The 23,802-nt window shown below is 40.8% G+C and overlaps 1 protein-coding gene across 1 annotated transcript in view; it reads left to right on the top strand.

The window, feature by feature from the left end:
* Window positions 1-23,802, top strand: part of FAM149A (family with sequence similarity 149 member A) — a 56,687-nt gene that overhangs the window by 4,073 nt on the left and 28,812 nt on the right. The window contains exon 2 of the mRNA XM_063135187.1: window positions 21,918-22,028. Within this exon, the coding sequence (XP_062991257.1) occupies window positions 21,918-22,028 (111 nt within the window). The remainder of the gene's footprint in view (window positions 1-21,917; window positions 22,029-23,802) is intronic.

Raw genomic sequence — 23,802 nt, 5'->3', positions numbered from 1 at the left:
CCCAATTGCTTCATGTTTGGATTGCTCTGCCCATATATTTTGTAAAGTTCTAATAGGTAATTTTAATGGGCAATATTCAATTTGCCACTAGTGATAATATAAATTATGCTGCTGTACTAGTGTAAGTATTTATTTATTTATTTATTTAAGGATTTTTATGCCGCCATTCAGCCAAAAAAGGCTCTCACGGCGGCTTACAAAAGTATTTCTTGACAGTCCCTGCCCACAGGCTTACAATCTAAAATACATGACACAAAAGGAAAGGGGATTGGGAGGGAGGAGGAGGAGGGGGGAAAGGAAAGCAAATTCAGGCACTACAGTCTTAGTTGCAAAGTTCAGCAGTTACAGTTGACAGCAGGAGGGAGGGGGCTCTCAGCTGGAGCTGGACCCAGGCATGGTGGAGAGGTGCCTGGCTGCTGCTTCCTCCCTCACTGGTGGCCTCTCCAGAGATAGTTGACAGCAGGAGGGAGGGGGCTCTCAGCTGGAGCTGGACCCAGGCACGGTGGAGAGGTGCCTGGCTGCTGCTTCCTCCCTCACTGGTGGCCTCTCCAGAGATAGTTGGTAGCAGGAGGGAGGGGGCTCTCAGCTGGAGCTGGACCCAGGCACGGTGGAGAGGTGCCTGGCTGCTGCTTCCTCCCTCACTGGTGGCCTCTGCAGAGACCTCTAAAAGTAACCTCTAGCGCAACACCAATAGAGTTGGATGGTGCAACAGATTTCCATGGAAAATCTGTAGTGCCAGCAAATGCTATTGGCACTATAGCACTAGTATCAAATTGGACCCCACCCTATAAAAAGGCATAATACATTTATAATTTTAAAAAATGAAGAAACAAGGAGAAAAAAAGAAAGAAAGAGGATATGAACTCAACTTCAAACTATGGCCCTTTCTACACCTAAGGATTATCCCAGGAAAATGGAAGGATCGTCCCTGCCTGCTCCCGGGATCCCCTGTGTGTCATTTGCATGCACAGGGATGATCCTGGGGCGATCCCGGGATAAATGGCTGGTGTAATAGACATGCCCTCTGATTTAATACCCTGTCATGTTCCAAAGATGGTAACCATAGTTTCCCATTTTGGATGAACTGTGCAATTGTAGTTAATTAAAGGCTTCTTGGTTTAATTGCTTATGCAATAGGGCTGTGTTAAGGGGAAAGACTTGTTCATATCTTGGTTTATTAAGCTGAGATATCTTCCACACCGGGCCACTGATTTACTCTGGAGATTCCTGATCATTCTTAATTTTGTAAACATCAGTAACGTATTTTATTTTTAATTCTGAATTTGTTTGTCCACAGCATTATAAGTAAAACTATCTATTCATTAGTCATTGCCTTTCAAAACCAACTCTAGCATTTAATTTCAAATCTATTAGGAAACATAATGGGCTAGATCCAAACTTAAGAATCACTAATTTTGATGGGTCTGCTCTGAGTAAGACTGGTTGTTTTTACATTTTAGTCTCCTTACGAAGGATAAAAATTCACATGTTCTACCAGATACTCAGGTGTTTTAAACTGTCCTTCAGATACCCTCATCTTGATACATTACTTTTGTTGTTATTTTTGTTTCAATTCTTTTGCATGTGTTTAATAGCAAACCTAATATTTTATTCATATTAGAGAAGTATGTAGTGAACCTGCATTGTCTACCTTTTAAAAAGAAAAAGATACATAAGAAGGAATAAGATCCGCCTCTTGGAAGAAGAAAGGCTATACCTTCACATTAGCATTTTTTTAATTAGACTCTTCCACTTAAGCTTTTAGAAGAAACACCCTAATGAAATATTGATCATTGCAGTTCTCCTTCGCCTGAGACCCAATTCAAGTTTATCTAGACTCCAGAATATGTTATTTATTTCAATTGTTACTCAGTCATGTGTGGAATGCATCTGCTTGTCTGGTTAAGAAAAGCTTTGGAAAGATAACTTGCTATCTATTATTATTATTTTTAAAAATGTAACTTTCTGGTCAGAGCTAAATAAGTTATGTAACTGAAGTGTTTTCCTAAGCTGATATAGCATAGCTGCTACCAAAACTATCTGAAAGATTAAAAGACTTTAAGGGTGCAATGCTATGCATGTTTAGACAGAAAAAAGTCCTAAAATTCCCAGCATTCCTCAACCAGTCATGCTCTTTGAGGAATGTTGGGAGTTGTGGGACATTTTTTCTGTCTAAATATGCATAGTATTGCACCCTAAAAATACTTTAGAGGAATCTCTGTCTGTATATAAACATAACCTGTATACAGGAATGGTATAGGTTTGCTCAACCTGTTCAAATGACTCATATCAGCCTCCAAATGAAATGCTGATTGTCTTTTCCTCTACTCTCCACCACCCAGGCTTCAAATATGCATCCGCTCTGCCCCCTTCCCACAGCATCTTTTATTTATTTATTTATTTATACACACACACACACACACACACACACACACACACACACTGCTCTGGGCACTGGGGATGCAGAGAGGTATCTGTATAATTGACGATTTTTGATGTGTGTAGTCCTTTCACTTACAAATCAGAAGAGGGGATTTTCTTTGCATTTGATTTGGGAGAGAAAATGTGTATGTCCAATACACAGTGAGTGCTTACACAATTGTATCACCGCCAAAATTAGGTATGCTTATAAACGGGCATTCTGTAAGGTCGTCTTTTCATCACTGGCCAGATCTACACCAAGCAGGATATGACACTTTGAAAACGGGTTGAAAACTGTATATGGAGTGTGTCCTGGGACCCAATAGTTGTCCCTACTGTTATAAATAGTTTTTAAGCAAGTGTAGATCCAGCCCCAGTCTTGGCTTTATTTCCTTGTGCCATGAACCCACCTTGGCTGCTGATTCATAATTAGTGGTAAACTCACAGTAGTTTTGAGGCTTGTTTGGAGAGTAATGATTGGTCAGTTTCTTCTGAATTTGAATTTTCCAATGACTAGTTGTGGGAAGAATTTTGCCATATGCCCTTATTACTGCCAGGTCTGTTATTGGCCAAGGAAAAGGAAAGGAACCTCTCGTGCAAGCACTGAGTCATTACTGACTCTTGGAGGGATGCCAGCTTTCGCTGACATTTTCTTGGCAGGCTTTATAGCGGGATGGTTTGCCATTGCCTTCCCCGGCCGTTATTACCTTTCCCCCAGCTAACTGGGTACTCATTTTAACGACCTCGGGAGGATGGAAGGCTGAGTCGACCTGAGCCAGCTGCCTGAAACCAGCTTCCGTTGGGATCGAACTGAGGCTGTGGGGAGAAATTGTGGATGGTAACATGCTGGTGATATCTGGACATGTGATAAACATGTTTGCTAGCCCAATCATTGTATGCAAGTTCAAGACAAGAAGTAGTCAACCTAGTTTGAAAACATGTAGCTGTTGGAGGTATTGGAATAAGAACATGAGATGAGCCATGCTGGATCAGACCAAAGGTCCATCTAGTTCAGCATTCTGTTCACACAGTAGCCAACCATCTGTTGACCAGGAACCCACAATCAGGACGTAAGGGCAATAGTGCCATCCCACCCATGTTCACCAGCAACTGGTATACATAGGCATACTGCCTCTGATAATGGAGGTAACATATAGCCATCAGGACTAGTGGTCATTGATAGTCTTCTCCTCCATGAATTTGTTGAACCTCATTTTAAAGCCATCCAAATTGGTGGCCATCACTACATCTTGTAGTAGTGAATTCCACAGTTTAACTATGTGCTGTGTGAAAAAGTATTTCCTTTTATCTGTCCTGACTCTCCCATCAATCAGCTTCATGGGATGACCCCAGGTTCTAGTATTATGAGGGTGGGGAGGAGAATGGCTCCCTGTACATTCTCCGCACCATGCATACTTCTCTCATGTCTCCACTTACTTGCCTTTTTCACCCAGGCTAAACAATCCCAGTGGTTGTAGGGTAGTTGCCCCAATCCCTTGATCATTTTAATTACCCTTTTCTAAACTTTTTCCAGGTCTACAAGATCTTTTTTTTTTTTTAGGTGCAGTGACCACAGTATTCTAAGTGTGGTTGCACCATAGATTTGTATAAGAGCAGTATGATATTTGCAGTTTTATTCTCAGTGGCTTTCCTAATTATGCCTAACATAGAGTTTGCCTTTTTTTAAAAATAGTGAACACTCTGGTTTGAAATTTTCATCGCTTGATGTCTGTAGTATCAAATTATCACTTTTATGTGTGAGTGACCCATAATAGATTAGATACCGTAGGTAGAACATCCATCTAGCCTCTTGGATTAAATTTGTAAACCGCCCAGAGAGCTTCGGCTGTTGGGCGGTATAGAAGTGCAATAAATAAATAAAAATAAATTGGATTGCTTCAAATGCAGTTTTTCACAGTGGAGCAAATTCAGACAGTCAACTGTTAGTGCATGCACATCTGAACCTGGACATCAAATAATAACTCTCTAGGGGGCACAAGGTTGTGATGTCTACACATTTCATGATGAATCTAGAAATCTGTCAGTTTCTCTGTTGCTCTAGAGTAAACTATATTTCCAGTATGAGTGGCCTTATTGATGCAACCCAAAGCTATTTTGAAATAGTTATGAAGTGCTCACTGAATGATCTGAGGCCTCCTTCCTTTGTGATGTGTTCATAATTATTTTCCTTCTTGGTTGATCGGAATCAAAATATATACCAATTTGACTAACCTTATGTTCTATTCATGCTATGCTTGTGGTCTCATCTTGGAGGACTTTGACTGGTCATTGCCAGAAATAGAATGCAGGACAATATAGACCCATAATCTGATCCATCTTGTCTCTCTATTTTTGTCTTTATAGACTTGGTTACATTGGTATCATAGTGACCTTGTTCAGACAACACACTAAGCCATGGTGGTTAAGCATTTTGAGCTAAACATTATGGCTTAGTGTGTCATGTTAGCCATTCCTAACCATGGTGGTGATATAACCACAGTTTAAACACATTCAATAACCATTTAGTGCAAAAGAGTCAGTGGCCTGACCATTTATTTATTTATTTATTACATTTTTATACCGCCCAATAGCCGAAGCTCTCTGGGCGGTTCACAAAAATGAACATGGCTTAGCCTGTTTCACAACATGGCTTAGCCTGTTGTCTGCATAATATAAGAACGTAAGTGCCATGCTGGATCAGACCATGGGTCCATCTAGTCCAGCACACTGGTCACACAGTGGCCAACCAGCTGCTGACCAGACGCCCACAAGCAGGACACAGGTGCAATAGCACCTTTCCACCCAAGTCTAGTGGCTTAATAGTTGGTGTTACGCAGGAGGGATTGGAAAGCTTACTGCAGTGGTGCGTAATCACAGTTTGCCTCTTCACTGTGTTTCCGCCTTCTCTCCCTTGTATTTCTGGGAATCCTAATAAAATTGTTGTCATTCTGTATCGATACTTAATCCATTGGTTGCAGTGCTAGCCTGTTTTCTGATACTCAAAATATATATTCAAAATATATATCCAGTTGCCTTCAAGAGGCAGCTGGACAACCATCTGTCAGGGATGCTTTAGGGTGGATTCCTGCATTGAGCAGGGGGTTGGACTCGATGGCCTTGTAGGCCCCTTCCAACTCTGCTATTCTATGATTCTATGATTCTATGATTCTATATAATACAAAAGATAATTTAACAGTCAATGGGCCTGTTCAGAAGACACCTTAAACTCTGTTGGTTAAGGGTTTTGGTTAAGCAGCAGGGTTTAAGGTGTCTTGTTTAGTGCATTTTGCTAAACCTTGGTCACTCACTAACCACTGTTGGACCATCTGCAGCTGAGTGAGCAGCTCGAACTGTGGCTTAAATTGTGTGCGACAGCACAGCTTGTGGTTTGTGCTAAACCCAGAGAACCACAGTTTTGCTAACCACAAAGCCTGAAGTGTCTTCCTAACAGGCCAAGTATGAAACCATATTTAAACTCACAGTTAATATTTCATATTACCAAAAAACTTAAGTTATGTCTCCCTTGACCCAAATGCCTTCCAGAAGACTAAGGTTTTTAACTAACGTCCTGAAAGACTGAAGGGATTGAGCCTCCCTAAAAAGGGAGATGAACTTAAGCAGGATGCCCCTGTGGAAAACACTGTGCTCTTTGTAGATAATTGTCTAAGCTCTGATTACAATGGTATGCAGTGTAAACTTCTCTGGAGGATGCCCGGGCACATCAAGATTCCTGAAACAGTTGTATGGATTAGTTAATGATACTACATTTTTTATTCTTTTGTTAATGATGACTGTTGACCCAATAAAAAGCTCTGCTGATAACCTTTTAAATCCATTAGTAACAGCTTAGGACCAGGTTACATTAATGACCACTTTCTCCCATATAAATCTGTCCAAACTCTAAGAAAAGTTTAAGAAACTCTGGTTTCTATTCCTTCATTGTATGATACAGGATTAGATACAAAGTATATGGCTATTTCCTTGATGCCTGCAGAAAGTTGGAATGCCCTCCCTGAAAATAACTAACAGACTCCCTTTCTTTCTAGTTTTAGGCAGATCCTAAGAATGCTCTGCTCTTTTAGTTTGATTGAGCCTAAAAGCTACTGTTTATAGTTTTAAGGATACAGTTTTATTGTAGCTTTGATGTTTTGTGTTAAACTTATATGGTTGTTTTCTTTTAAGTTTTTTTTAAAAAACAACAAACAAAATTGGAACATAAATACAAAACAAGGATCATCAGACATGCAGCAAGTTTGGTTTTGATGAACACAATACTATATAAGTGAAAGTCAATTGCAAGGGAACAATGCAAGCATCATGGGAATAACTAATGCGATTACAGTGTGCTGCGTGCACAAAATTTTGCAAATTATACAAATTTCGATTTTGAATGTGATTTTGAAATACATTCCACCATGAAATATGTCTTAGTCAGCATTGTATATTTTTGTTTCCTATTTCTGTATGACTTGATTAAAAAAAAAGGAAAGGTGGTGGGTTTTTTTTGCATCAAGTGTGGTAGAAGGTATGAGCAATAAGTGAAATGTGCATCATGAGTCTTCTGTATATGCCAGAGCACTTGAGGAAATGGGAGCATCTTGTCTCACTTCATTCTAAGATTTCTTGAAGGTAGAAGCTGTACAAGACTTCCTTTCCACTTTTGCCTTCTCCAGAAACCCAGGGTGCTGTGAGAGAAACCCTCCTCCTAAGTTCTCTGCATAAGCCTGGACATGTGAGTGCTGCATGTGCTGCGTGTGTGTACCTGGCATTTTGAAAGACAAACCTTGAGTTTTTTGCAATATGCAGAATATTCTGCATATTGCAGAAGCTTTACACTGTTGGGAAAAAAGTGGTTGCCATTGGCAAACTGGTGACTGAGTTTGTGGATCCCTGCTTATGTCAGAATAGAATTCTGTGACTGGAAAGAAAAAACAATAAGATAAAATTCCAAAAGTTTAGTTGATTAGTGTTTTGTCTTTTTAGAAATGCCCCCCCCCCCTTTTTTCATAAAACCATTGCAGCTGATAAGCTTCCTTAACATACAGGGAAAGTACATGGTAAGGTTTTCTTTTGCATGTTCAAGGACCAGAAAGCATAATTTAGAAAAAAAAGGTTGATAACTCACATTGCAATGTCTATTCAGGCTTACTCCCAGGTAAAGTGTGAATAGCAGGGGTGGGGACCACCATCTTCTCTCTCTCTCTCTGCTTGCCACCCCTTTCCCCTCTCTCTATCAACTCACATCTCTTCTTCCTCCTCTCCCTCCCACTCCCCGCCCCCCGGCACATTGGGCTGCAAGGAAAGAAACAGATTTATCTGAAATGAACAGATCGCTTGCAGAGGGTTTTTAAAATTAGGATGTGTTCTAGGACTACAGGTTGCTCTTGCACTGTCCCTGAATGGCAAACTATGCATAGTAATGGCATTCCACATTGTAAAGCAGCCTTCCCCAACCTGGTGCCCAACACAGCTGGTTGTGGGATTATGGGAATTGTAGCCCAATGTGCTTGGAGGGCACAAGGTTGGAGAAATCTGTTGTAAAGCATTGCTATTTTTTCTCATTTAGGAAGAAAAGATTCAGGGAGTGCTTTTGAGCAAAGATTCCTCCCCCTCTGATTAGAACTTGACCCCCAGAGGCTTTGAAAGAAGAGGTTGTCAGTATTAATCTAAAATATACACCAAGACTTCCTCTCTTGATAGTAGCAATAGGATTTAAATTGTGGCTGTTATTAATGATTACAGAGGAGGATGTGGTGGAGAGGTGTACTTGTGCTATTTTGCAAACGGCACCTTGGACTTCATTGACAGGGAATAGTACATCTACTTGAGAAAACTCAATGAGACCTGCTATTATACCTGCAATATTACCAGAGTGAGCAATAGAATGTTCAGACTCCTATATTGATGCCTGGTTCTAGGAGCTGCTTGTTTTAGTTGTTCCTTAGGAATGTTATACATTGGCTGCTTCCTCACCATTATTATTATTATTAATATTTATATTTGTTGTTGTTTATTCGTTCAGTCGTTTCCGACTCTTCGTGACTTCATGGACCAGTCCACGCCAGAGCTTTCTGTCGGCCGTTGCCACCCCTAGCTCCCCCAAGGTCAAGTCTGTCACCTCCAGAATATCATCCATCCATCTTGCCCTTGGTCGGCCCCTCTTCCTTTTGCCTTCCACTTTCCCTAGCATCAGCCTCTTCTCCAGGGTATCCTGTCTTCTCATTATGTAGCCAAAGTACTTCAGTTTTGCCTTTAATACCATTCCCTCAAGTGAGCAGTCTGGCTTTATTTCCTGGAGTATGGACTGGTTTGATCTTCTTGCAGTCCAAGGCACTCTCAGAATTTTCCTCCAACACCACAGTTCAAAAGCATCTATCTTCCTTCACTCAGCTTTCCTTATGGTCCAGCTCTCGCAGCCATAGGTTACTAGAGGGAATACCATTGCTTTAACTATGCGGACCTTTGTTGTCAGTGTGGTGTCTCTGCTCTTAACTATTTTATCAAGATTTGTCATTGCTCTCCTCCCAAGAAGTAAACGTCTTCTGATTTCCTGGCTGCAGTCAGCGTCTGCAGTAATCTTTGCGCCCAGAAATACAAAGTCTGTCACTGCCTCCACATTTTCTCCCTCTATAGCGCCATCAATTTTCATGGTGCTGTACAGAACAAAATAAAACAAAATACACCACCTCTGTAGTCTGGAGTGCACATAATTTGCACACTCAGTTTTTACAGAGAATCGAAATAATGTTGTTGCCAACCTGTTGCATTCTAGTGTATTTCATGTTGGATTTCTGTCTTTTTTGAGAACATATTTGTGGCATTTAAATACTACTACTACTACTAATAATAATAATAATAAATAATAATAATAATTGCAGTGTTAGCCTTTCCATTGAGGATCGGCAAAGTGCTATTGAGAATGTTTAGGATTTCCGTTTAGTAGTAGTTTCTGTTATGCCCCATGCTCCTAAAGCAATTAAGTAGTTTCTTCCTGTTTAAGCCACTGCACTCCTGAGTGGTGAAATTGCCCATTGCCCATTCCACGTCCATATATCCATATAAACACACATATCGTGTCCGTATATATGCCTGCCAGTTTAGCGTTATACTTCATGCGTCTGATGAAGCGGTCCATGAAAACATATGTCCTGATACATTTGTCTGTCTTTAAGGTGTGCTGCCAGACCGTGTGTCTTTATTCTAAAACGTGTGATCCTTTTAAATAATGTAGTTGTAGTGAGAACAGTGAATTTTTAATTAGTCCCATCTGGTTATCAATACAGAGCTGTGCCCCTTCCTAGAGTTAGAAGACCTAAAGATGGTAGTGCACACGCTAATAACTTCAAGGCTCGACTTCTGCAATGTGCTCTACATGGGGCTACCTTTGTGCCTAGTCCGGAAACTTCAATTAGTACAAAATATGGCAGCCAGGCTGGTCACCGGTACACCTAGGCGTGACCATATCACACCAGTTTTAAAATCTCTTCACTGGCTGCCAGTTAGTTTCCGAGCGAAGTATAAAATGTTGGTTATTACCTTTAAAGTCCTACATGGTTTGGGTCCAGGCTACCTGCGGGATAGCCTTCTCCCGTACAATCCGCCCCGCACACTCAGGTCCTCTGGGAAAAATCTACTTCAGCTAGCAAAAACTAGATTAACAATTGTTACCCAGAGGACCTTCTCTTCTGCTGCTCCCAGACTGTCGAATGGCCTGCCGGAGGAGACTCGTCAACTTAACAGTCTCCTAGCAAAGAAAACTGTAAAGACTGATCTCTTCCGGCAGGCCTATCCAGTGGAATTTTAAGATGTTTTTAGAATGTTTTAAGGATGCTTTTTAGGATGTTTTTAACAATGTATATTATGTTTTAATTCAGTTTTATGTATTTTATCATTTGTTGTTGTTCCCGCCTCGATCAGAATGGAGAGGCGGGTAAGAATTTATTTATTTATTTATTTATTTATTTATATCCCACCTTTTTTCCTCCAAGGAACCCAAAGCGGCATACATAATCCTCCTCTTCTCCATTTCTATTCTCACAACAACAACCCTGTGAGGTAGGTTGGGCTGAGAGGCTGTGACTGGCCCAAAGTCACCCAGTGAGCTTCCATGGCCGAGTGGGGACTAGAACCCAGATCTCCCGACTCCTAGTCTAACACTCTAGCCACTGCACCACACTGGCTCTCAGTTTAATCCAAGTGGCACCATAGCAGAAAAGGCCCTGGTCAAGACCAGCCAGCCTCACCCCTCTAAGCAAGGCCCTGTTGTTTCCCATGTCTCAACGATATATAACCAGTACTATAATGAAGAGATCCTTGATACTTGGAGCTTGCACTTTGTTATATGATTGTATTTGTATCCATTCTTAGAGGCGCATGGACCATTTCCAAGATTTTTATTCAACCTTTTATTCCTTCTGTTTCAGGGATACTTGATCCTGTTATAGTAAATGCTTACTATCTGATCCCAAAAGAAATAAAACACCTCTCCACCAAGACACTAATTAGTCTCCTTTTTGTGACAGTTAATTAAGCTGATTGCATTTTTCTTAACTTTTATCAATTATTTATATATGAAATATCTGACAATATTTTTCCCACTGACACATTACTAATAAGTGTATATCCAAACAGAAATGAAGTATAGCTAATCATAATTTTAAAAGAATATAATCTGGCAAATAATACTCTTCGGTTCAAATGTAATTCAACAGTTTATACTCAGATTTTCTTGCAATATTTGCAGTTATAGTTAGTAGCATTGAGATCATCTTGTGTTTCATCTTCCATTCCTCTTTTTGTAAATATCTTTCCATGGCTGTGCGTTTTTATGATAGGCTCTTTTGTTGAGCTTCGTAGTAAAGTTATGCTAGGAATCTTTTGTTCAGAGATGAGTTTCTAAGCAGAGCTTTTTAACGCAATGAATGTTCAGGCTTACAACCTTGTTTTTAATTATGCATTATTGCAAGGTTACCAAATAGTCTTGAACAGCTGTTTATGTTTGTACAGTAATGCAGATATACTAATTTTGTAGATTAACATTTCTGGATGTTAGAACCCTGGGTTGGAGCTATGGAGCGCATTGCCTTTGTTCAGGTGACTCTCTCTCTCTCCCCTCCTCATCCATCCTTCTCCAGCCTGGTGCCTTCCAGATGTTTTGTACTTTAACTCCCATAAGCCCAAGTGAGCATAGGCAACACTCAGGATAATGGGAGTTGTATTCCAAAACATCTGGAGGGCACCAGGTTGGGGAAGGGTGTGCTAACCTGTCTCACCTGGGTCTTTGGAAGAAGGAACAGAAACACAAATACTGAACACAGATTTAATCTCAAAGAGATGTATTTTAATTTATTAATTAATTAATTAATTAGATTTATATACCACCCAACTACAAATGCCAGCAGGGCCATTAACAGCAGTCAATGGAAAGGCTAACCCTCCTCACAATTTTCTGTTTTGCTTCAGACAGCAAAATGTCTTGGGCTGGCAGGGGCCTCACCTGAGCGCTGGCAGAAGTTCCCAGGGAAATCCCACCTAACCAAAGGATGCTTATCAGCCTCATGGTTCTTGCCTCAGGATCATTTCAAAGAGGTGTTGCTGGAATCATACATCTCTCACAGTCCTCTGTCTGCAGGTGCTTAGACGTGTTTTTGAAAGCTGTGATGCATCATGTTAATGATTTCATTTGCTTCCCTCAAGAAGATGCTGAACTATCTGCAATCCACACAGATTTTATTTGGTCTTGCTGATGTTGACAGATGTGATAGGCTTCGTAGATTATATATACATATCCTTATAAATCCACCTGTGTAATCAGACCAGGTTTGGTAACTGCAAGTAGCTCTACAGTCTTAATGTACAGTTTGCCTGTGATGCAAGAGGAATATTCACTAATGTGTTTCCTGGGGGCTCATAACTCCCACATATTCAAGATGTCACCACTTGGACTGGCACTTCTTGGATGTCGCACAGGACAGGGGTGGCTGCTTAGTGAGTACCATTGTTGGTTAAGTTATGTGGGGCACTGTGGAGCAGTGCATGGAAACAGATCATTGTCCCCGTTGCATTGCAGGTAATTGTGGATACTCCCTCCTACCATATCTTCTCATACCAGGGCCAACATCACTGCTACAGGCAGCATATAACAGAGCACACAAGAGAACATGGGCTTTGATAGAACAGACATTGGGTCAACTGAAGATGCCGTTCAGAATTCTGCATTGCACCAGTGGCCACCCTCATCTGGTAATGTGAAGATGGTGTTGCACAATATTATTATTATTATTATTATTATTATTTACATGTGTATACCGCCCCATAGCCGAGGGTGTCTGAGTGGTTTACATAGGATATGAACACTTAAAAACAATATACAAAAATTTTAAATCACAAAAACATACAAAACCAAACCCAGGCTAATTACATATTGCTAAATGCCTGGGGGAAGAGAAAAGCCTTGACCTGGCACTGAAAAGATAACAATGTCAGTGCCAGGCGGGCCTCGTCAGGGAGATTGTTCCACAATTGGGGGGTCACCACAGAATTTCATTGCCTTCCTCCGAGCTTCCCTTGGAGTAAGCACCCAGAGGAGGATGTTGGATGTTGAGCGCAGTGTCCAGGTAGGTTCAGGTCGGGAGAGGTGTTCCATCAGGTATTGTGGTCCCAAGCCATGTAAGTGGATTTTCCACCAGCACCTTGATTCGGGCTTGGAAACATACAGGCAGACAATGCAAGTGATGCAGTGCCACCACCTCTGCAACAGAGAATTCCGTACAGGAGATCCATGCCTAAGCAACCTTTATGGCATGACAGGGGCTAAAGAAGTCCTAACCAGTTAGTAGTCTCTCTGAGGGACGCTGTTGTTCAACAACAATGTTCAGGACTACTTCAGCAACAACATAGAATCAGTGATTACTTGCAAATTAGGATTTCCCTGGGATGTTGTTAATCTTGGATCTGCTGTATACTGTGCATACAAATAAAAACTAAGTATGAGACCTACTGCCTCTTCGATCTATGCATACATGCTAAGTGTAGTTGCACAACCTATTGCACATCACTTGTGCAAATGGAATTTTAGTTGGATCCTCCCTTTGCACATAATTTAGAACCTAGTTTTTGCTTGTGCAACTAGTGGAAATTAGTTGCGCTCCAACGGTGTCATTTGTACTAGTGGAATGACACAATTGGATACTCTACCCTGATGGCAAATCCACTTTTTTGTATAAAGTGTTATGGCAAAAAACTGTTACAAACCATATTTATTATTAAATGTTTGAATTGCTCGTAAAAATAATTACTGAAATGCCAACAAATAAAGTGAATGGGCAGGCTTGTTTTTAATTAGAAAGAACAGGCGGACACTAGTACTGTACGACTTAATAGCTATTATGTGGAGGTTTTGTAACAATCTGATAAACGATGACACCTAGTGGTGGCGGTGTGTTATCTCATCGGGGCAGCTTAAAATAAAACATGTTTTCATTGTTGGATCCTTACATGATGGCCTGGTTTGGACAAATATCTCAGAGGTAAATAAGCCCTGATATGCACACACACCCCCCAGTGTTACACCTTCCCCCTCTCTTCTTGGTGTGCTATGATTAACTCTGAAAGTCTTTAATTAACTTTAAGCCCCTGTTATATCCAAATCGGAAAAAATGTTAACTGGTACAAAACAAGCCAGGATCATAAACCACAGATGTTTTATCATCCTGGTTTTGTTCCAAATCATAGTATCCCAGTTCGGATGTAATACTAAGCTACAATTAATTGAAGATCTCCTGGCTTTTTGCAGCACACCAAAGGCGATGAGGAGGTAATGGATATGAGGCTTATTAACCTTAGATACCAATGTCCAAACTTAGCCAATGTGTTTCTGTAGTATAAATTATAAACTCAAAGCTCCATCCGCCGAGTGTTTTATTGCACGCCCGTTACTGGGCACTCATGGAGTTTGCACAGGTCCATCACATGACGTCGTCTGCCTCCTGCACCCCTTCCGCCCCTTCTGGCCTTCCTTGCGCAGCAAACCCCCCCCATTAAGTCCAATGTTTTTTTAAACTCGGTATTGCTGCTCTCTCCTGCTGTGTGCAGGAGAAGCAGCGCCATTAGAACAGTGGACTCAATGGGCCTTGTGCTCGTTCTGTACTTCCTCTTTTGAAAAGAGGAAGTAACTGAGGAACAAAAACACGGGCGGAGAAGCGAAGGTAGGGAGCGTGTTAACCTCCAGTGTGATGGAGCTTTCAGTCTGTAATGTGCAGAAGAAACTGAAAACATCCCAACTTTGCTTCTCGCTAGATGGAGAGAAGTAAAAGATTGAACATTATTTTTTTAGAATTATTTCCAGTTCTGGCATATCAAGAGCTAAGCTTGAACATTATCTTTAAAATCTTTAGGGACAATACAGCAGATGCTAGTAGCAGTGGAATGGGTCTTGGGGCCAAACTGTACATGATGCAGAGAAATTGACTGGATCTCCTTTTAATGACTAAATAACTAAATGCTGCCAGTGTGAGTCAGGGTCCGTAGGCTTGTCCATTTCATTGGAGCAGTAGCCGTTTAGCCCTTTGTCCTCGGTGCCATTTTACTAATCACCATTGCGCTCTTCCAGATGCTGTTTTCCCCCAGACATAGCTGTATTTTTCCTTCATGTGAGAAACAAAAATTGGGGTGGTTTTTTTTTTTTTAAGGGGAATGAATTCAACATGACCTCTTCACCCTGCTGCTCTGGGCAGATTCACAGCCCCTATTGCTGCCTTTCAGTAAACACAGCAGATGAGCCAAAGATGCAGTTTGTGTAAGATGCATTTTGGCCTTGGTTACAACTTAAATTCCATTGATTTCAGTGGGACCTAGTTGCTCGCAACTAAGGCTGGGAGGGGGGCGCTCTTGTGGACAAACTAGAACGCAGGTATCTACATGCGCAGAGAACCCTCGTTCTTTGGCAGATTAAAAACATACTAAATAAACAAATATGCCCAGCATTACCACACCATGGATCTATGGCCCAGGTATACACTGTGCTGATGTGTTATCACTGCATTGGACACCATGCATTGGACACAGTTTAGATGTGACAATAGCTGTATGGATCCCTGCAGAACGAACTTTTTCACATCTAGCATCATATTTAAACCTCTTCTCCCAAAGTTGAGCTGGTATTTTATTTTATTTTTTAAAAAGGTTTGTTTGGAGCTTGCACTTGCAGATTCAGAGGATGTTGGCAAGTTTTGAAAGGAGCATTTTAGTTTCACAGCACCCACAAGAGGTAATGAGTATTTTATGTTGGTTGCAGGTTCTCTGAGCTATCTTGAGACTTGGGGCATGAAGGAGCAGGAATAAATCCCTTTGAGAGAAACTGGAACTCTTGGCCAAGATAGCACATGGACTTTTGTTGTTCCTATCTGCCTCTCTCTGTATCATGGGCTCTAATTTAATCTCACCTACGCACCCAAACACTTTAGGCTTAATGTATGCCAGACACAAAGAAAGCAAAGGGAAGTTGAAGATGGGAAAGAGAATCCCCCTCTCAAAATTTCATTATTACTAATAACATTCATGATATTTTGGGGATCAAGGGCTTAATTTACACAGGCCTCAACTAGACCTACCGGGTCTAGCGTGACGAATGGGTGAGGATCTCTTGATATTTTTATCGCGAGATCTTTCTCTGTTTACATGCGGCGTGCGGCGACCTTAGGGGGGAGAGGACGTTGTGCCCACCATTTTGTTGTTGTTAAAGGAGAAGAGCACACGAACGCTCATGCGCAAAAGGTACGTTTTTTTATTTTAAATAATTTTTCCTGCTCCCCCACCCCACCCCTGATGGGCACAGAGCCGGGACAAACTGCGATGCCCGCCCACACGTTCTGCAGTCTCAGGATCAGCCCGAGACAGTGGAAAAAGCGGGCTCAAAGGATAGGGTAAGATCCCGGGGAAAGGGAGGAATCATCCCTCCCTGCTCCCAGGATCCCCTGTGCATCATGTGGACACACAGGGATGATCCCGGGGATCGCCCCGGGATATCGCCCCGTCTAGCTATGGCCACAGTCACAATTCAGAGCTTGTTGTCTTGGAGTTGCTATCTCAGGGTGATTGCCTTGAGTCAGCAACTCTAATCTTGTTCCTGATTCTTTGGTTCATTCACAGGCTCAGTGGAACTGTAAACTCAACCACCTCCAATGGTGATAACTCTGTTCTTTCTCTGACTAGTAAAGACAAAAGAAAAGAGCGGAACCTCTGATCTTGCCAGGCTTCTTGTCTTCTTTTCAGTTTGTTTCATTATCCCTTAAAGTTACAAGCTGAGGTAAGTTTGGCCCCAGAATAGCTGACTTGGCATCCCGCATCAGCTGCACCAGAGTAATTGGGCCCTGGTTCATCATTTTGGGTTAATGCTGAGGCAGCCTAGTAAAGAAGCTCACAAACGTTAGTAGGCTGAACATTTTTGTACTAGCTTTTTAAGGTCTGGCAGAGGAGGGATAAAAAATTCCATCTGTCATGCAACAGCCTTCTGAATTTCTATGCTGGGTTTGAAGGCTTCTATCGTCTGGCAGCCAACAAAGGTTTTTATGCTGGATGCAGAGAATGGACAGAGTGATCCATCCCTCTTCCCTTAGCTCACTCGCCTGCATGGAATACCATGAGTTTGCCTACACACAGTTTGTTGCTTATGGCTACCAGGCTTGTGTTTAAATTCAAGATTGTGCTAAGACATTGCATCATGTGGAAGATGAAGGTGGAAATGGCCTTGGTGTGGTGGTGACTGTATGGGGCCTCTCCCATATCGTCTTAGTAATCTGAACAAGAGGTTCTTTTTTTGGAGTGGAGAGTTTCTATGTCAGCATCTCTTGGGACTGTTGGAGCTAGCATGGAACACTTGCACATTGGGCAGAAAAAGAACAACATGAAAATGCGGACATGTGGAATCTATCATTCCCCTTTCTCCATTTAATAAAGATAACGTGGGCAACTAAAAAATAGCAGAGAATACTTTCCCCCCAACTATGCTTTGTGATCTCCCATGTTTGTCAGAATTATGCAAATTATATACAACTGCAAGCAACTAATATCTGTTGTGTATCATACTCTTAACCTAATTCTGCAAAAGAGACCCATGGGATTCTTGCCGCTCTCCCCCTTGGGTCAAACCAGATGCATCAAATTGTTTACACAGATGCAGGAAGTGGGTGGGAATTGTTGCACAAAGAACTGTAGGAGATAATATTGCATGTTGTTACACTACATGAACATATTTATTATTGCTAATACCGGTAAGCAAGGTGTACAATCTAAGAGAGACAATACTTTTTGGAAGCGGAAGGAACACCAAAGGAATGAAATTTAACAGAGTTTATTAGGTGATACATTAGGATATAATGGCCTTAGCTAGAACTACCTGTTGGCCTGCGACGGAGGAGGGAAGATCTCGCGTTGTGTTTAACACGAGATGCTCCTCTGTTTACACATGATGCGCGACGACCTCAGTAAGAGAGGCATCGTGCCCGCCATTTTTAAAAAAAACTTAAAGGGCCAGCAGTGCAGAAATGCGCGTGCGCATAAGGTAAGTGGTGTTTTTTTTTAATTTACATTACTTACCCAGCTCCCCCCCACCCTACCCCCGATGGGTGCAGTGCTCCTTCTGGCTCCTCGTGAAGAATCATACGGAGCCGGGTCAACCTGGGACCATGGAAAAACCAGGGCTGATGGGGAGGGTGAGATCCCGGGGCAAGGGAGGGATCATCCCTCCCTGATCCCGGGATCCCCTGTGCGTCATGTGGATGCACAGGGACGATCCCGGGGATAAAGCCCCATCTAGCTATGACCAATGAGGGCATGTATTGTCAGTATTGTTAGAATATGATTAAGAAATACATAAATGCAGCAAATATAAATGCTTTTATTATGGGCAGATATCCAAGCTGTCTTGTCTAAACTCTAACAGATGTCTGCAGCTCTTATCCCCTTTATTTGCTTGAAGTCCTGTGTTGAATTAGTCACATTTCCCTCCCAGGTATGAAATTATACCAAGCCTTAGTATCATTCATTCCATACCTGCGACGGAAATGTGGCAAATAGAGCACAGGACTTCAAAGGTAAGCAAATAGAGGGCAGAGATAAGGGTTGCAGGTGTGGTCCAGGATAATGATTTTATAATCATTTTCTCTCAGTTCCAATTACAAGTTTTTTCAGGAACATCCATCACAGGTGGTTTGGAACTCTTCCCTTTTTGCTTGATACATGCTATGATACAATGATGTCATAAGAGTTTGAATGATCAGAGGAATAAATTAAAAACATCAAGAGAAATGTTTTTTGTTTTAAATCAATGTTTTGTTTGCTTGTTTATTTTTTGGCAGCAGGGGAGAAAGTGGTCCCAGAATATTAATAGCTGGAAACATGAAGCAGGCATCCTGGTATTGCTCATTGCTGCCTCAGAGTAACCGCACTGTTTATTGACTGGCACAGGGTATAATTCTAGTTAGACAAAAGAAGATATTTTTGTCTTTTCAGCATCAGACCCAAACACATTGTGAATCAATGTTGGAACAAGCAACATTACAGACACACCATTAAGATTTCAAGCAATGTGACTCTTGCAGCTTTTGCTCCTAGATTTTCAAGTCCCCTCTCCCTTTTAATGTGCCTGTTTTGGCATTCTGTTCTCAACAAGATGTATTTATATCTGGCAAGAGCTCTTTGAGCAGAGTATGAGGCTGAAGCAGAGCCGAAGGAGCCTCTGGGGAAAGCTCAGTACTGCAGACGTCCCTTCCTTCTCCCCACCCCACCCCACCCCACCCCTCCCTCCCTCCCTCTCTCTCTCTCTCTCTCTCTCTCACACACACACACACACACACACCCGTCTACCTACCTCTCTCCTGGAGAGAGACGGAGGACAATGTGCTGAAATGAAATGACACTGTGTGAGAGAGTAAGCAAGCAGGTAGAGCTTGTGTGGAGGGACGGGCAGGGAGCCTTCTCAGGCTGCGTTTTTCATGCGCTTTGTTAGCAGGGTACGGTGCCCATGCCATCTGCCCGTGGCTTCTAACCCTCAGCCGCGAGAGCCGGAGCCAGAGCTGGTTATCATAGGGTAAGTCAGAAATGGTGAGGCTGAAATGCCACTTAGTTCAAGACGGGTGTGAATGAATCTTTGTATATGTGTGCATGTATTCCCAGCTCTCAGGGCTTCCGGCCATTCACTGACCCAGCTGCACATGTAAAGAGCAATAATCTTAGCCTTAAGGTGTACCATCCTTATGCATGGTTTGTGAAGGGAGGGGTGCTCTGCATGCATTGTGCGGCACCCACCTATGGGGCTTCTACTGTGGTTCTATGAAAATAGGCTGCCTGAAATACTGCATTTGTACTAGGGAGGTAAATGCCATAGTGCAGTGTAGAATGTGAGAATGAACATGTTGCAGATAATGTGATTTTAGTAGGGTAAGGCAAAAATAATTTGCTTTAGGTTGCATTTAATATGGCACTTTTAATGTACTAAGGGGCTTTTGAATCTAAAGTGGAACTGTACCAGATTTTGAAACCTTTTTTTTTTTTTTTTTTACAGGGCATGTCATCCCAAACAAGAGCTAATAAAAGCTCTGTATGATATAAGCGAGGGTTATGTGGGTGCCTTCCTTTCCACATAGATTCTGACTGAAAGCGTTTGAATATGCTTAGTGGTGTGCTATATTTCGATACCTTTTTGTACAAAACTCTATTTTGAGGCTCTCTATATAGAACTATCACAAAGAGAGAGCTTATTATTGAGAAGATTATACAGTTATGATTTCAAGTTCACTGTCCCACCAACAGCATAAGGAAGTGGCAGGCCCTAAATTTCCCTTTAAAATGTCAACTGGAAGAACCTATTAATTGGTAACTGTGCTGTGAGTAAATGAATAAGCTAACTTGTACTTTACAGAAGAAAACATCATAGATGTTTATCTAAATGGTAGCATGGTAAGAAGTGTAATGTTGTGAAAAGAACTCGCTTAGTATGTTTTACATTGCACCAACTGTATTTAGGAAAAGTACCTTTTATAAATGTTACAAGATTTCTTATTTTGCATGTAGATGAAGCATGCATATTATGAACTGCACTTGCTAAACAGAAACATATGAAGGAGACAAATATCTCTACTAAAAGACATATACACTAACTTAAAGCAGAAGTGGAAACATGTGGCCCACTATGTGATGATGGATTTCAGCTCCCATCACCCTCAGGCAGCATGGCCTTTCTTTAGGGATAATGGAAATTGTGATCCTACAATACCTGGAAGGCCCCAAGTTCCATGTCCCTGATGTAAAGGTATCTACATAGCATGAGGAACTGCTGATTGTTCCACTGTTGCATGTACATTTTTAAAAACACTTGCTTTTATTTCCTGTAAAGTGTGAACTGGTATGGGAAGGGGAAAGAATTTTTGTTTTCATTTTTAAGTATTTCATTTTCTAAACCACAGTAGCAGCAACAGTGTGTGCATAGTGCTTTGGAGTATTCAAATACTGGAAGTATTACAAACAGTCCTGTAAGGTAGGTCAGTATTATTATCCCCAAATGACAGTAGGGAAGCTGAGGATGATAAAAGAGTGGCTGACCTAAGTTCATCTAGTGAGCTCATGGCAGAGGTTAGATTGAACCTGGGAATTTTAACTACACCAGCTACAGCTACTTCTTCTTGTTTAATGCAGTTGGAAGTTTTTTAGGGTTGTGTAAATTCTTTTTAGTTTCTGCCAAAACTAATGCCTCCCCATTCTATTAAATTGGAAATAGGGATTTCATCTAAATTTGATTGTGGTTAATGTGAAGTTTTTAATCAGCATCATAAATTCTAATCAGGGCTAGAGCAAAGAATAACTAAAAAGGAACAACAGTAAATGGTTCATCAAAAGCTTTTATTCGTCCTTGATGGTCTGTTTATTGTGTGTTTGATATATACAGTAATTTTCATCATCATCACTGTGGTTTTATTATTTTACATTTATATGCTGTTTCCTGACAAAAAGTACTGGTCTCATAAGAAGCTTTTATGAGCAGATTGCATCATTTAATTTGATGACATAACAAAGGAACATGGTTTGCATTTTTCTTGTCATATAATGAATATGACAATGAATCTCAGCATATAATACATACTCTATACCATTGCAGTCCACCAGTATGTGTGGCAGCCAATTATGGGCTTGATAAAGCCCAATTTAAATGTGAAACCAGCCTTGTGTTACGGTCACAGGCAAACAACTTTAACCACCTAGTGCAATGTATAAATTGGGCCTATGTGTATTTAAGCAGAACGTTCAGATACCTACAACTGTAAATGTCTATTAAATCTTTATATGTTCTTTTATTTTGGCCTCTGCCTACTGTACATTGAAGTTGATTTGGGGAAGGATGTGTTCTATGATGAAAGCTGCAGGGAGCAATAACATCTTGGTGCCATATAAGAAAATTGAATTAATTACCTCTGTTCCACCCCACCCCACCTTTTTTCCTCCAGAAAAGGGCTGTCTAAAGGAGTCGCAGACCGTTGCTGCCAAGGGAAGAATGAAGATTACCTTCCAGGGACTTTTACCAAAAGTGTACAAGAAGCAATTGATAACTATGCTTTGTATGTATGCACTTCCAAAATCACATTTTTTTTTAAAAAAAAATGAGTAAATACAATATTGTAAATTAATGTAGAGGCCAGCTTTCAAAGGAAAAAAAAATCTCACAAGTTATTCAGGGCTAAAGAAATTCCCTTCTATGAGCCCAAGCAGATTTATTTATTTATTTTATTTATTTATTGCATTTTTATACCGCCCAATAGCCGAAGCTCTCTGGACGGTTTACAAATTTAAGACAATTCAAAACAAAACAATAGTATAAAACCATAATATAAAATACAATATAAAAGCACAACCAAGATAAAAACAGCAGCAATGCAAAAATACAATTTTAAAACAGCAAAGTTAAAATTAATTTATAGACTGTTAAAATACTGGGAGAATAAAAAGGTCTTCACCTGGTGTCTAAAAGAATATAATGTAGGTGCCAAGCAAACCTCCATAGGGACCTCATTTCACAGCCGGGGTGCCACAACAGAGAAGGCCCTCCTCCTGGTAGATATTTAGATCCTGGCTGGCCTTAATGTACAATATGTTTTAGAAGCGTGTGTTTTCTGCTGAAATTCAAGTATCATTCTTATGTAAGATTTTGTAGTGAGAAAAAGAGCTCAGTCTGTTTTTATGTAATGGCTGGGGTATATCAGTAATCAGAAAGAAGAGTCTAAATCTTTTAACAGGATCAATTTCAGAAAAGTCTGTATTTCTACAAGGTTTTGCACAAAGGAAAACTAGGAAATGAAGTGTAAACAGTGACAGATTCCAAGATGTACTGCGCCATAGTATCAACAGCAGATCGTATGAAAAATTGCTTGCCTTTTTGGCTTTATGCTTACATCCCCTCCTCCTGCTGCTAAATTAAGTGTGTGTGTGTGTGTGTATGCATGCATTTACTTAATCTGCCTGCTGAGGATAACACTTCACATATCCATGGAAGCTTGTGACACAATAAATCTGATCGTCTTTAAGGTATCTCAAGACTCTGTATGTTTTTGCAGTAACATGTAATACCGCTACTTCTCTAGAATTTTCTAAGAGGTAGATGTGTTTACATGGAGAAAGTACGGTTTTGGAAAACCTCTTATAGTGCAATCCTGTATTTGCCTACTAAGAAGTAAATCGTACTGATTTCAGAGGGTCTTATTCTCAGGTAGGCTGCTATCCCATACCTAGCTGCCTAGAAGTAAAGGCCACTGAACACGCTTTTGAGTAGACACTTATAAGATTGTGCTGTAAGTATTTCAAATATTCACACAAAATCTGGTCTTCTTTAAGCTAGGCTTCTTGAACTTAACCTCCAATTTTTCGTTTTATGTCTACTGACATCAGTTCTGTCATAACTCTCTATACAGGTTTTACAGTTTGACATACAAACATTTTTTTAATTGATTAGTTGACATTTTGTAGATTTGTTTGAATTTATTGGATTTTTTTGTAGTTTTGAAACTTTGGCAAGCTGCTTTGAATGCTTCAAACAAGGACAGAATTTTATTCTTAATAAAAACAAAACAAAAATTGCTAACCTCCAGTTTTGATTGTTGCTATCAGAAATTAGAAGCATAGAGATGGACATATATTACAGACAAGTTTGAGCATGCACACATGTGAATGTGGTACATATGTATATTTATACAGAACATGAGAGATCTCTGAAGGGGCAAGTTCATATGTAACATTAAACTATAAACCTGCATGAGTCTTGGTCTTATACACTCTCTCCTCCCTTCTCCTTCCCCTTCACTTGCTGACGAGGAAGATGTCAAAAACTTCCATTTTCAC

The sequence above is a fragment of the Elgaria multicarinata genome, chromosome 10 (genome assembly GCF_023053635.1).
Source record: "Elgaria multicarinata webbii isolate HBS135686 ecotype San Diego chromosome 10, rElgMul1.1.pri, whole genome shotgun sequence".
NCBI lineage: Eukaryota > Metazoa > Chordata > Lepidosauria > Squamata > Anguidae > Elgaria > Elgaria multicarinata.
The sequence above is the reverse complement of the archived record's forward strand: the minus strand, read 5'-3'. Positions and strand labels throughout refer to the sequence as shown.